This window comes from Diadema setosum, chromosome 22 (genome assembly GCF_964275005.1).
Source record: "Diadema setosum chromosome 22, eeDiaSeto1, whole genome shotgun sequence".
In the NCBI taxonomy this organism is placed as follows: Eukaryota; Metazoa; Echinodermata; class Echinoidea; order Diadematoida; family Diadematidae; genus Diadema; species Diadema setosum.
The window spans coordinates 13,244,968-13,261,163 of record NC_092706.1 but is presented as its reverse complement, the minus strand read 5'-3'; the positions used below and the strand labels follow the sequence as shown (position 1 = coordinate 13,261,163).

At 39.2% G+C, this 16,196-nt stretch overlaps 1 protein-coding gene across 1 annotated transcript; it reads left to right on the top strand.

The window, feature by feature from the left end:
- Positions 1–10,602: 10,602 nt before the first annotated feature.
- LOC140245463 (homeobox protein Mohawk-like) lies at positions 10,603–14,165 on the top strand. The gene is made up of 5 exons (XM_072325037.1): positions 10,603–10,766; positions 11,481–11,631; positions 12,238–12,720; positions 13,274–13,346; positions 13,909–14,165. Exons 1-5 carry the CDS (start codon positions 10,617–10,619, stop codon positions 13,994–13,996), a joined length of 945 nt encoding a protein of 314 aa, XP_072181138.1. The 5' UTR covers positions 10,603–10,616; the 3' UTR covers positions 13,997–14,165.
- The last annotated feature ends 2,031 nt before the right edge of the window (positions 14,166–16,196 follow it).

The window sequence follows — 16,196 nt, the reverse complement described above, 5'->3', positions numbered from 1 at the left end:
TTATCCTCATGAAAGTGGAACTGCTGTCATATCAGTCTCTAAAACGGCGCTCTCTCGTCGAATTGTGTCTCTTACTACAAATTGTATATTGGAAGTGCATACGCACTATGTCATCACATTCGTATAACAACTGTGAAGTGTTTGTAAGAGACTATTTCATATTTACTTATTCTGTGCATATTGTTGACGTAAAAGTAGTTTTCTTATTTTCTCTTTTACCAATATGTAAAAAATTACTCCTGTTGTATACATTGTATCATCATAACAATCACTCATAATATATACACACAGTGCATGTGCTTGTGCATGATTAATTTCATCAAGCACATCAACTTTTAGTAGAATTCCTCAACGGAGAAATCCTGTAATGTTTACTGGTAATATTTAACCGATTTTCCCGCAATAATTATTATTTTTTAATAAAATGATAATATGGTTGCCATCGGAATTTCCTCAAGCTGAATGAAATTAGAAAAAAAAAGAATCACAGATATGCGTGCAAATAAAAACGAGACTGAGACAGTAACTACATCACCTTGCTATGTGTTGTAACTTACAGTTGCTTATGAAATTGTGACCAAACAATTAATTAATCATTCCATGACCACGTGTCAAAATATGTCATAACTTCCTTTTCATCTTACCCCCATCATCATGTAATAATGATTTTACTGTTCGCATAATTGCTCAATTTGTTCCTTTTAAAGTCTGTGTGAATATTATATATTCTTTCCTTGGTTATGATTATATAAAATGCTTGATAAATGTAGAATTTCTAAAGTAATCTTTAGTATTGACAGAGTGCTTGATCATCTCACAGAAACAATCCTCAGTGTGCAGTAATAAAAACTCGTCAAAACTGTTCCAAGGGACTCGTGGAATTACAATGTAGTACTTCGTTGTTATAATACCATCACTTTCGTGAATTGGTATTAAATGCCTCTCCGAATGATGGCTTTCATGAAAGTATGTATTGAAATACATGTATATCCATGAAAGCATTTCATTTTATACGAGATAATGTGTATAATCATGTCACGGGACCTTTAAAGGAAACCAAGACCCAAAGAGAAATGTGGATTGAATGAAAGCAGCAACATAAGTAGAGCACATCAGTAAAAGTTTGAGGAAAATCAGACAATCGGTGAAAAAAAATTTGAATTTTTAAAGTTTTGGTATTGGAACCACTGGATAAAGAGACTACTTGAGTTTATGGCGTCATGAATGTGTGGACAACGATATGAAGAAGATATGAAGAAAATTCAATATGCTTTCACTTTTCTAGCGTAATGAAAGAACACTTCCCTGAACCGCTTTCAGAAAGAAGGGGGAATGATATACTCGTACTACAACGTATATGTCAATATCAAGTTGATGGAATGTGTAATTTTCGTGAAAACTTTTGCATCAACTGTCTGATTTTCCTCGAACTTTCACTGATGTGTTCTACAATCAATTTTGCTACTTTCGCTCAATCCCCATTACTCTTTAGGTTTTGGTTTCCCATAAGTGTCATGAACCACAGACCTGCATGAACCAAGCCGATACATCCATGCAGGGGTGGGAGAGAGAGAGAGAGAGAGAGAGGGGGGGGGGTCCGTCCCAACTCTGTGGTCCATGGGTGCAGCAAGGTCTCTGTGAAAGAACTGAATAAATCGTTTATTGAATTTTGATTTACCTTGCGTCGATCAACAAGTTTTGAAGTGGCGCGGGGTAAATTTACGAGTCATTCATTTGTGATAATATGCTCTTGGCACATTCAGGAGTTGAGTGAGAAAGGAGCGAAATGCAGTTTCCAAAACAACAGAGGCGATTGTTCTATAAGATTTCGTTCACACAACGGGCAGACATCGTCCAAATTTGCGCAGGATCTTGACATTTTTCACTCATGTCTCTGTATAGCAACACAAACGAAGTAAATCAACAGATGGTCATCAAAATACGAGAACAGTACGAAGTACAACTTAAATGTGCTGTATTCTTAAAGTACTTTATGAAGACAACAACACAGCCATCACCAAACAAAATTAAAGCAAAACGTAAAAAAAAAAGGTTTTACTTGGATTGAAATTAATACGAACAGGTAAGAGATTTATGCCAAAATAAAAAGATATGATATTTAAACAAATGATACAACATGTACTCCCTGGAGCTACTTCGCTCCTTTTCTGTTACTATGAAATGCCAAATGAAAAAGAAGAAATGTACTCGGCTATAAAAATATGGAAATTCGCTACATAGTTTACAATCGGGTGGAGAATTCGCTTTAACCATAATTTCATCTGTTCAGATCGAAATATCGTTTACTAATACTATCAGATTAGATCAACATTTAATTTTTAGGGCTGCAAAACTGATCCCCTCGATAACTTGAATGGAGCGGTATTTTATGTTTCAGTTTCCGTTTCCGGTTCAGTTTCAGTAAGTTTTATTTCTCCACTCGTATTTAAAAAAAAAAAAAAAAAATGACGAAATCAAATATATTCACGAGTCATGAATGATTACATATGATTTATGTGATTATACGTACATACATACTTCATGGTATACATACAGGTGGAGGAGACCGTCACTGATAATCAAATCGCTTGACTTGGACAACGGCCTCTAGACATTATAGCTTGTAACAATCCTCTCTTTTTTTTTTAAACTGAAGGAACGGAACACATATACACACAAAATGAATGACGTAAAATTTCCAAGTATTTTCAATGTCGTCTGACCGTAGAGGACAACACAAGGGGGATAAAACAGGACAGACACGAGACGTTGTCATGCCATCGCATGAACAGCATTGTTGATGATATCTGCCAAATGATACCAGCAGCTGGACTGCGGTCAGCTGCGGAGAGCCAGAAATGGTGTCGTTTAATTCCAGTACAGTACATGTAGTTTGTTGACACTCTACCTAGAGTCTTGCTTGCAAACTCTTTCTTCGCATGTTATGGATTCTTACTTAAGAAAACGGTCGGATGTGAAAGGTAGATTGTAGAAGCAATGGTTCCATCCAGGCTTCATTTCATTACCCATCTTGTAATGCAACCATTGCCGTAGAAGCAGTATCCTTTCTTGTGTTGAAATTACATGTATGTTTTTTGGTTTTTTGGTTTTTTTTTGGCAGTCTAAAGACCAGATTTCTGGATTGACGACAAAAGCCGCTTTGACAGTGTCTATAAAAGCAATCAATCAGAATGAGTTATAAATGTCTCTCACGTATAAGTGATGAAATTTTCGGAGACTTTTAATGATAATTCACTAAAATGACTACTGAAACTTAACTGTAATGGGATTGTACACATTGTGATAACAAGCACACGCACACAGAATGTTATGTAATCATGGTATAGGCCCTATACATATAGATACATGTGTAAATATGTAAATAAGTACCCTATATGCTCACATGCCCACACTGACACACACACACCAACACACACAGCGCGACAGGAGGAAAAGTCCTGAAAAACAACAACTACAACCAACAAACAGAAAATATTTTCGCAGCAAGTGAAGTAATACGAAAAATTGCTGTGGATGAATAAAATACAGTTGTGATACCACATGACATTATTGTGTTTCCTTGCACAAAAGCATCATACAGTGTATGTGTAGCGACACTCCCCATGGTTGGGTGATAAAGCTCTCGACTAATATACAGCTTCAGCAAAAACGTACTGGTATTATGATCAAGCGTGTTGGAATGTGACCGCCAAAAAAAAAAAAAAAAAAAAAAAAAAATGCCGTGGTGACCGAGGCAAAGAGCGAGAAACAATGAGATGCCGCGGCAGGAGAACGGATGAACACGATTTCATGTAATCGTCGTTTTGCGAGTCAGATCACACTCGAAACTAGTAATTTCGGTGTCTATAAAGGCACGAAGATGGTGCCATGCCGACCAAGAAACGACGCTATGAAAAGAACCAGAATGAGATGAGGGCAAACTTCATACACACACGATTGACCTCTTCGTTCTCGTCGATGTCGTCTGGACTTTGTAAACTTCGCGGTGTCGTCTGGTTTCCCGCGCCTTTGTTGTTGTACGACCGAGCCCGTGACTCACGCGAGATTACTGCGTACAGACAAGGAGCTTCAAACACAATCAGCTGTGTGTGTAAATAGTGTCAATGCCCCCGCACCGTTCGCTTCATTCTGTTCGCAGAAACGTCACCCGACCTGCGCCTGAATGGATTACAGTTGTACTTCGTGGAAAAGTGGCAACTAGTTAAACATCCTTGATGAATAACCTCGCATCATACAGGCTTCTCATTCTTGTAGCTCGTGGTTCACGTCACTGAGTTGTCTTGTTCAGATGTTTGCAAACCGACGTGTCTTGGTTCAATGCCTGAGAAGTGACAGTCACTGAAACCTAACTTGACACTTATTCAACAGCTTATTCAACAGAATATGGAGAATGACTTACAAGCTACTGGAACCAATACATTTGCCCCATCAATGGACAGGTGTATGAAAGAGCAGGTGTTTTGTGAAGTGGCGAGCCCTGAAGATCGGCGTGGGGCTGGGCCAGGAGTTGGGCTCGACGGACTTACTGTTGGAGTCCAGTCGGCGTCAATTGGAGGTGGTGTAGCATCCAGTTCCGTTCGAGATCTTCTTGCTGCTGCTCCGAGTAACAATGGAGGGAACAATGATTCGACCACGTACAGAGCTGACTCCTGTGGAACGTTTCGGCGACACAACCTGCGACTGAGAAATCGCTTGAATCGGTGAGATTTACTTATCATATACTGGTTACTGGAATGCCATTCAGTGTAGAGTAAAGTCAGTTTAATCAGTAAAAATTAGGCAGAGAGGCGATATCAGCTCTAGCTTTTGACTTTTCTCCTTTATTTTAACAATTTCATTTGTGATCCCTATGTACGTGATGTACGTCCTACCAGTCAACCACTTTTATAAACATTCATTCTTCATTTATAAACCAACGTGACCAAGGAGGTTCTTGATGCAACTGAAATCACTGCACGTAATTTTGATATAAACATATTGTTATGCACCTACCTATCCGAAATATTGTTGTGTTGCTAGCTGCTGTAATATTCTGGTCATGTCAGATTTCGGTTCATAGCTGAGATACATGAGTTTACTCCTTAATCAGTCAATAAGTACGATTACTGTGTCTGAGATTGTTAGCTATATGAAATGATCAACATACATTATCAAGATGATGGACTGGACTCACTGGTATGTCGTTGGTCCCCGGCCTTCCGCAGAGAGCAGAGGAGTTAGGAATCTACAAGAAGGATATTAACGTGGCGAGTTTGCGCCATTTCAAGGATATATGGATGACATAGGCCTGCTGGTATTTTGTGGGCATGATAATACCTTGTAGTAATACACCGTAGTAGTACCGTGATTGAAATCTGCCAACATTTACACGAAAGGACACAAAATGCACAGCCATGCGTGAGGGACAGAGTTTGAAATCACAGACTCTATCTAAAGTAAAGAAGAATATTGTAAAAGTTATGCGGTATTATCCCGAACCTTTGAATTTGATACCGTCAAGATAACGTCACGAGAAGAGAAATCTGTGAAGTAAGTATAGTTTTGGTAAGTTTCTCAGTGAAGTCATGATTAATTATCCATGCATGCACGAAATGTTTGTCCAACCTGTGTGAAGATTTTTCAGTCACCACGCACCTGTGTGATATTTGTGGAAGCCACGAGTTGGATCAAATATAGTTTTCTTGTTGATGTAGTTTGATGATTTAGTTTTCATGTTGATATAGGTACACAATATTCATTAGGATATGTTGGCTTTTTTTTTTTATTATGAAGCCATTGCATTTCAAAAATGAGTTAAAATGATCTCGACACTGCGACTTTCATGATAGATATTAAATGTGTTCGTTCAACAAAACAAATGCAAACATGTCTACTTCATTACCTGTGCAGACTCCGCTTTCACTTCTGGAAAAAAAGAAAACACTCAAAAGATGCAAAACAATGAGCTGAAATATGCTGAGAATAAAACAAAAACGACAGTCACCAGTGAACATTCCGATGCCTCCATTCTGGATTGTTTTGGGTGCTTTTTCTCTGATATTGGTGTCCATTTTGCAACAAGAATTGGTTTTCAGTCATATCTTATTGCATGCAGGATGTACGGACAGTCGGTAATTAAACTGACGTCACGCACACATCGCACAACCAAGGTAGTAGATTTATTTGCTTAATGGTTGACTTGGTAAACAAAGTAATCAAATCCTCTACGAGTACTATGCGGATGGGGCGGGGGGGGGGGGGGTCAACAACGAATGAAGCGAAGCAAATGCCACTCAAAATCACTATCTGGAGTAATGGACTCTCTTGTCTAGTGCTAGTAATCAAGTGAAACTTGTTTGCTGGCGATCTTATGCACATCAAATGCATTATCAGAGCAGGGAGGTGGAAGAGACTGGATTGTTGAACTTCCTCTGCTGTCCTGCTGATGCTGGCAGTGTCTTCTGCAGGAATTTATTGAAGTTTCTATGGACATAGAAATAGGGACCTGATAATGCCTGCAGTTCAACTTGAGTCTTTAAAGGGGAAATTCAGTCCAAATATTAGTTAGTCTGATAAGAAAGAGTAAAATGTTACGAGTTCAACGGTATGAATTTGATCGAAATCAGATGAAAAATATAAAGGAAGTTATGACATTTTGAAGTTTCGGTATTTTTTTTTCTTGAACACTCAATATGAATATGCAAATGGCAAAGTGAGCATGTCATTCCCTCACAACTTACCATATAGTTTGTACATAAAATTTTGAAATTTTCAGTTTTTCATTCAAACGCAATTATGCCCGAGGCTCAAATCCTCGTATATCCAACTGATCACTATTCTGAAGTTAATAAACCAGGAATAATGACATGTTTCAGACTTCAATGACAGAAACATTGAATTTTCATTACTGTTTGTACACGATCAGTGGAAAATTGTGAGCGTATATGACATGGTTAGCTCACTCATTCGCATATTTATATCCACTGTACAAGAACTGTTTCGCAGAAATTAGCAGAACTTATTTTTCATGCAATTTCAGCCATTTTTTTCTTCTTCGAACTCGTAAGATTTTACTCTTTTTTATCAGACAAACTTATATTGCCGCTAGGAAATGCCGAGTAGACGCAAAATAATCTCACAAAATGCATACAAGTGAAAGTCCATTTTGAAATCTTATTGCAAAATACGACTCATTGTCAGTGATCTTACTACCATTGGTCATCAATTTCCACGAACTGACCGCAATGCTCAGGAGCACCAGTCAAGCGGGTATCACAACGTTTGGTTTTCAGTGGTCAACCTTTCCACGCAGAGCTACAGGTGTTTTTTTTTTGTAAATCCCAATATCATTGGAAATCCTTCGAGCTGATGAAAGAAACCCAAATTTGTGGATTTATTACTTATTTTGCCTCAATTTTATGTCCTTCAGTTGTACTTGTAGCTGCCGATCTTAACCAAACCATTTGTGATCGTGATTATAACAACCCTTTCAAAGAGAAGAAGTTATTTTTATTCAAGTATATACGGATGTCCGTTTAATACCAACTCAATAGTAGTCCCGATAAATAAAACACAGACAACTGAAATACAGTAACTCCAGTTGATATTCGTTCTGATAACCAGAGAGAAATATTATGAATTCCTCGTGGCGACGGGTTTTTTTTTTTCTTCGTGACATTTATCTCACAGGGGAAAATGTGAGCAGACATATTTTCGAAAGTTACACACCGCCCCAGGTCATGATCCGGAATCTGCGATAGACCCACGAGTTTTCCCCCACAACATGAACCTGTTTTGTCTCGAAATCTGTGTAGCGTCACGCACAGACAAAGAAAATAAAATTGATAGGGGGAGAGTGTTGAGGAATGCCTGCCATCTTGTCTCCGTGTTAGGCGTTTAAAACAATCCAGCTACACTATTTCTGTCACACGCACGCACACACACACACACACACACACACACACACACACACACACACACACACACACACACATACACACACACACACACACACACACACACACACACAAACTTGACTGTTCGTTTATCCTGTTGTCTTTTTTTTATATTATATTAAACCCACGTTCCCTATTGCCAACTTCTCCATGATCACTACACATAAACATACTCACACGCACACACACATACTTTTATACTCACGTATGATAGTGATGGAGCACGCCAAACAATCAATTTATGAAAAAAAAAATCGTAATAATCGATATTCACCTGTTCACGAGTTATTAACGACATTTACAGAATGCTTTTGCTTATAAACTACTTTTCAGCTGCCATACACGTGCTACCCCCGTCTTCTGAGTTTCAGCCTTCCTCACAAAAAACAAAACAAAACAAAACAAACAAAGAAGTTGGCGAAGGTTGCCAGACATGATGATAAATAAATAGTAGCCTAAATAAATAAATAGATAAATAAACAAATACATAAATGAATGAATAAATAAAAAAAGAATAAATGTCACGACTTCAAAAGGATGAAGTTCGTGCTGATTAAAAAAGGCGAGGTGGAGTAAATCTGTCATCACAAGGCATTCATTATCGTAAAAATCATTATTAAAGCTGATAAATGGTACACGCTCACTTTGACCAACGAAACCTAAATGATTGCGTTCACATAAATTATGTGTCTTCTATACATCTAGCTCATGTTAGTACTCGGGCGTTAGTGCAAGTGAAAATATCGTATGTGTTCTGCTACAGCGTGGTGTTCGTATTGATTCCAAGGAGTTATCGTTCGTGGTAAACTCCTTGATATAATACTGAACAAGATTTCTCTACGCCAGTCACATACATGTAGATTGTCGAATGGCATAAAACGAATTATGACTGTGATCGCCATAATATTGGAAAGCGCCCTAGGTGAAATGCAATTATCAATTACTTTAAATGCAAGTATAGTTGCTTTCAGTGGTTCATTCCTTGTGATAGTTAACAAATGAAAGACAAGATAATTCATGGACTTTGAGGGTATAGCCCAAAACCATGGAACCACCCGCCCATCTACTTTTTAAGGACAAGATGAACCTCCAGCTTTTCAGAAATATAGGTCTACAGGGACCAGGAATGTCACTTCCGTCTCCCTGGTTCAGCGATGACTACCAAATTATATCATGTTACTATCAGGGGAGAAAAATAATTGATATGAACTCTCTGACTGGGATTCCGTGCAGTCTGGAAGATAGACTATTCTTTATGCACGAGGTCCCTTCACTTCTGCAGGCCCATGTCTGCAACGAAGTACCCCACGACGAAGACCTTGCAGGATTTATGTGCAGAATCTAGTTTCGTTTCTCTACTTCGACCACAAAATATTCCTTGGTACGCAGACTTCCTTGGCTAGCATGTGATGGGGGTATTATCCTGTCACCTCCCTGGTAGAAGCCCATCCTTCGGGGCGTGGCACCCTGCTGCTTCAGGGACACAAAGGGGGAAATATTCATACATGTACATACGTTACCTACACTTGTCGCACGTGCAACCAGGGAGGTGGAAGAATCTAATATCCTCCCATATAGTGTATAATATTTCAAATTTTACATCGGTCATTTTTCAGTGAAACAGAATAATAATAAGTAAGCGTCTCTCTCTCTCTCTCTCTCTCTCTCTCTCTCTAACACCTCCCTGATTATGTTGTCACACATGCCTTGCATGCTTTGCGAAATTTGAATATCTAATATGATCATACATTTCATTCGTTAAGAATGTCTGATGTATAATACTAAAGTCATAGTTATGAGCAGCGGGCAAGGCAACAATCGTGCTGTTCCGGCTTCAGTTACCTTGTTACTTCAAAATTTCACTTTCTTTTCTTTCTGAGAAAAAATGTAGTATGCAAGGCAAACAGTGAATTCTATTTTGCCATACGAATGAGAAGTGTTTCCGTAAAGAAAAACTAAGTCTCCCTTTCTATGGCAGGGTATCCGCGGGGCTAAAACTGTTGCAAACTCTTTGTGGTTATGATCGCCCTTTTGGCTCAATACCGACGATCTGAAATAAGGCAGCACAAGCGAACATGAATATCTAATTAGGCCTATGTCGTTCCGTTGCTATCTTCTCAATGTAGACAGACAAACCGTTCTTTAGCGGTCACTCAAGGATAATGTCAGAAAAAGTGACTTTTTAGACAGGTGGCCGCTACAGCCAGGTTAGCGACCATCTCTATTTCGCGGCATGTATAATAATATCTAGTAGACATGCATGTATGTACAGCATATAATATGACTATGGATGACCCTATATTACTGCTGCGATTCAAACCTATACGTAATTCACGGCCTATTTCTTGATTTTTCGCGCTGCCTGCATTAAATGATTTGTCGTCAACAGTTCGTGATTGCAGGTGGCTGCTACAAACAGGTGGCCGCTGAGGCAGGTTTATGTGTCTTCCGCTATGGAGGATTCCATAGCCACTAGATTTTCCAACACTCACAAGCAAGAATGTGTCGGAAATTGTCAAGATATACAGGTGTATGAAAAATACTCATACGTCATATAATCAATACATGCACATTTGAACAAAACTGTCGAATGAAAAATAAACAAATCCATTCCATCTGTTTCTTTGATATCATTTAAACAGAAGCCTGTACCCGTCCCTGATGTCAAACAGAGCGCGCCGCAAGCGGCAGACCATGCAAGACATGACGAAACCTTTGAAGCAATGGTTGTATAACCACAGGGACTACCCGTACCCAAACAAGAGGGAGAAGCTACTCCTTTCGCTCAACTCAAAGATGACCCTTGTACAGGTTTGTGAATTCTTCGGTTATGACATAAGTCATGATAATAGTCACTTATGATATTAATAATTTTGGGCCTATAATGCTGTACGTGACGCAGTGATCGTACCGAGGGGATGGTATACCAGGGTAAAGATGTCTGGGCAGCTGGGCTCTAACAGGGCGGTTCCATGACAGTTGCTCCTGCGACAATACATTGCTCCCATGAAATATCTGCACGCTAAGCCAAACATAAAACCTATCTACAAACATTAACCATAACCATAATCTTAATTCTCACATCAAACTAAACCTAAAACCCTATCCCAACCCTAACCCTAAGTCCTTGGAGAAAATAAGACCGGAGCTATTGTCGCTTGAGCAAATACGTCCTGTCACCAACAGGGCACGTAACACCGCCCTCTACAGTTTGTCACCGATGATGATGATCATATAAACGGTCTTTCTCACATCAGTTTGTATTAAGCAAGTAAGGAATCGTATGAAATTGAATTGAGTTTGCTTTGAACTTCTTGTGATTGTCTGATTTTATTTTTGCACAAAATTTGATGATAGTTTTAATAACAGGATCAGTACCCGTCATTGGACATCAGGATTCCCCCAGCCCCCTACAGTTAACCAGGTACGCGTTTACAAAGAAGGTGTGCATTTCGATGTAAGATACCATGTTGTAACCTCCGAAGTGTATCCACTCGTTTTGTTTGTGGTATTGTTTTCAACCAGGTATCCAACTGGTTCGCTAACGCCCGTCGTCGAATGAAGAACACCGTTGGCAGACCGTGGCTAACATGGGAGCAGCGAATCAGACAGTATGACAACCACGTGACAGGAAACACGGAAAGACTCAGTGTCAGTTCCAGGGACACGGCGACAGGTTCGTATAGTTTCGCGAAGTTTGACGTCATCACCATTTGAGCTCACACATTTCTCCTCCCCACCAGGGAGGTGTCTCACCTCCCTGCCCCACTGTAATATTGTAGCCAAATTCTCGGAATTTGAATTTAGAAGGGTACAATACATGATCCTTTGTTAACTGGTTGGTAGAACGTTTTTATAGTGATCTGTTTCTAACATTTCTGCCTACACAGTAAAAGCGAGTGTGGTTAATCTTGTCGCTTAATATTCCTGAATTTATTCTATTGCTGGTTGCATGTGTTATGTCACCATGTAGTGAACTTAGACAAAATTGTCAAACAAAGATATATACGAGTTTTTATCTCCAGCTTGGAATTTTATCATTTTCTGACATGGGATATTTGTTTTATAACAATTGCAATATGGCTGCACATGACATACAGTCTGCAAGAATCTCCAGCCAACTGAAGGAGGCAGACTTAATCATCATCATCAGAAGAAGAAGACATTGCATCTGCGTTGCTCAGACATGAGCCTCGCTTGCGAGTCATCATTAAGCATTGTAATCAACAGAACGTAGAAAGATATTCTCTCTTATTTTTCATTCTTTTTTGTGATTTGACAGAGGATGATTTCCATCCCATGCTGGACACAGGATATGCAAATGTCATCTTAGACAACGATGATGACGTCAGGGATGACGAAGACAGCCGTCGTACTCAAACAACCTGGAAGCACAACAGCAGCGCCACTGACGGCAAACACTCGCTCGCTACCACGCACAAGTTCAAGAACACCATTCTCCAGCGCTATCTGAATGACTCATATGAGCACGCACGGAATCTGCAAAATGACGCACAGTTTACCGGCGTCTGTCGTAACACGAGCTATCCTGCGCAGTCTGAAAGCGCGCGGAACGCGCATCCATTGCCAACAACGGACAGTTTGAGCGACGCAGAGATCACAGCGGGTCACTGCAGAGGTCAAAGGGTAAAGTTCACAGCATTGGACTCCGTGGGTTCCAACGAGTACGAATATCTCTCCTCGTCACCCGATTCGACCTCATCGATTTCCTGCCTTAGTTCTCGCCAACGTCATTCCTCTGAAGGTAAGTAAAATTCACTTCCCTTGACCCCTTCCAGAAAAACAAATAACAAACAAACATAAATAAATAAACATTGTATCTCCTCCTATAACTTCCATGAAGGAAAACAATAATATTGCGTCAGTTGCATTTCTGCTTCATTTCTGCAAGACTAATACAAGTACAGTCTTTGTAGTCATTGTGTCTTTATACTGTGTAATACTGTATCATATTTCCAGATTCAATTACAGTAGCTTGATTTTCTGAAGAAAGAAGTGAAAACTCCTGATAGGGAGAATCAAATATATTTTTACACTAAATTGAAGTGGGCAAGAATGCGTCGTTCTGGGCTGTTGTTGTTGTCTTTTTTTAAGATGTTGTTTGCCAGTCGGTATTGTAACTCATCGTGATGCACGACCGTGGGATGATGAAGGTGAGAAACAAAATAGAAATAAAAAGAAGAACAAATGATATTATCTTCAATGATTTTTTTTTTTTTAAATGTAAGACGACGGGGAATGCACATTTCATTCAAGGAAGCGACATTAATCCTCGCCTTATCTTGTCGTGTTGACAGAATACTCTCTTGCCTCGTCGTCAGATGACTGGACGTCGTTTTTGAAAGACGTTAAAAATCCAGAGTTCAAATGGTGAGTCATTCACTCATGTTTACTTTCTTCAAAATAAGCAATCTTTGTGTGTCATTGACATTGTAAACTACCATACGATGCAATTACACATGTCTTGACTTGGATACCTCGTAGAATGATAAGCGTTTCCGCTCTGAACTCAGAGCTCTGCATTCAAGCAGAACAAACTGGTACGATCGAATAACATACATTGTACCTTGGGTTTGGACGTTTCTAAACTTCGATTCCATACTACAAGTTAGGAATGAATTCCCTTATATTTATGAGCCAAGTTTGCATAATGTCGAAGTATGTAATTTGATATTATCCTTGCTGCAAACCAATTTGTAGCAGAGGCTGGTCTGAATCGTCAGAACTCTTATAAAAATAAATTATTTTTGTTGTTGTTTTTTTGTTGAACAAGAGACGCTTCTTAATACAGCAGTGTTTGAGGACAGTATCCTCAATGAGGTTTTCCTTGCCCATGTGGCCATGAATATTGATGAGTTGCATCAGGTACCGCATATTCATAATGATTGTTTGTGTCATCTCTCTCCCTCTCACTTTCCATCCGTCTTTACAGCAAGGAAGACGAGGAAACATACTGGCAGGAGATAGTGGCAGCTGTTGCGCTCACCAACATGGCGCGTTCCCGACATCGAGGAAAGTAGTAGGAGCGCCCTCTGGTGTTCATTGTCGCATTCTCGGCATCTTGACCATGTTGCTATACTGGACTGAACTGGTTGATATCTCTGTTAACAAGCTTGAAGTCAGGTCGGAGCTATCTAGACGAACTGTGCAAGGACGTTCAGACAGATGAAATCCTTGGCTGTTGCTTCAACCAGCAAAGATGTTTTCAGGACTTGTCACGACAGCTCATGAAATCCTTAGGGCTGACAGTCCCATTTTTCTTCTTTTTCTTCACTGAATGCCACTTCGAACTCACATTTACGTTCAAGATTAAGTTGTTTTGTCGTTGAGTGGGGCCTAGTTAGCAGGATTTACTGTAGAAGTTTAAATCATCTAGTGTTCATCGTGTAGGAGTTGTATTTATCATAGTTTCATTAGTGTTAGGTATCAGGTATGTTTTATATGTTGGAAGATGGCATCGAGGAATATTTAAATGTGTTTCCATGTAAAGATGTATCCCAGGATCGTGTTTCAGTATGACTTGTGATGAAGGCACATTCAAGTAGCGCATGGAAACTGCAACAATATAACCAGAAGATTAGGACGTTTTGTATGAAACTCTCTACGTGATGAAAACGTACTTCTCGTGGAATTTGTTTCCATAAATGTACTTGGCTGAGTACAGAATGGGTCCTCATACATCTCAAGTAATACCACGTAGAGGGCTCTTGTGATAAAGACGTTTGGGGTTTTCCCCTTCTTTTGGGGAATAATCATGTAGGGCCTACAGTGTATTGTCCTTTATCGTTATGATCAGTATTACTTTTGCTGTAATGGCTAAGATTTAGCATGCTTAAGTGCACATTACTGGAATATGAGACCGTTCTGAAGCAAATAATTTTCACACAACAATTGATATATAATCTACTCTTAAATGAATCCCACAAGAATTGGAACAATCATCCCCCAGCATTCCCACTAATTCCCACTGAGCAGTTACTAGCCATCCCCTTTAAGTATCGTCATTGATTTCCGAGCAATGAGACAATTATAGCTGAATACATCTTGCCTTTTGTCTTGACAGAAGTCAGATTGTCCTGTTAAAACGGGAGTCTTTCTTATCAAATTGCTGTTGTTGTCGTTCAATATGTGACCCTTAAGACACAATCGACGTACAAAGGGAAACGTTATTAATGGTTCAAGGAGAGTAGGATCTTTACACCACGACTGATTATCTCAATTGTCTTGTGGATAATCTTGATAATCGGATTCTTCACCCGTTAAGGCTCCTTTTCGGTGACACAAAGAAACTAAGAAACTACATGTACGTGAATTTTCCCCCGAGTCTTAACAGTATTATGTCATGAAAGAAGCATTAAAGAAAAGAATGAGAGGGAAAAATTCTACTAAACGATTCTTTGCGAATAACAAAGACTGATGATCACATAAAGTATGTGCCTGCGAAAGTGTCACAAATGTTAGACTTTGAACAGGAACTATAATCAGATAAAAAGTTCATAATCTCCATCTGTAACGTCATACCTTTGTTTCCTAGTGCAGATGTTGGAACCCTGGATACTTCTGATCCTGTCAGACGAGTATCGGGTACTAGGAATGGGGAGACGTTTGGGGTTTTTTTTTTGTCTTCTTTTTTTTTTAACAGTACTGGTATGATGAGCGTGTACAGTTTGAAGCTGTTTTTTCTCTGTATTTTTAAATATATTTTTGTAACGATTTCTTTGATGTTCTCGGAAAGAAATTAAACCTTTAGTAGCATCACATGCACGTGAAAACTGCAAGGAATTGGAGGAAACATTCTAAAGGTTGTCTAGAAAACACTGCAAAACAACAATGTTAATAACGAAATCAAAAACAACATGGAATGCCATCAAAGTACGAAATGTAACTGAACGCAAAAACACGCTCTTATTGTGAATGGTTTGGGTAAATTAACCATGAAGCTATTATATCCTGCACAAATCTCTTAAAGGTCAAACCGAGTTCAGTTAACACATCAAAATCAAACCAACCAGAATGGAAGAAAATTCAATGGAAATCAGGCGTGAAGAGAGAAAGTTATTGAATCTTAGTATTCTGACGTTTTTACGAAAGTTAAAGGAGGTGGTAATGTTGGCACCTCTCATCACTTTCCCATAGGTTCGTGGATTATTATTATTATATTTTTTTTGTAAATATACAAATACAACAGGTGTTTTCCTCGGTATAAAGTCGCCACTGTCA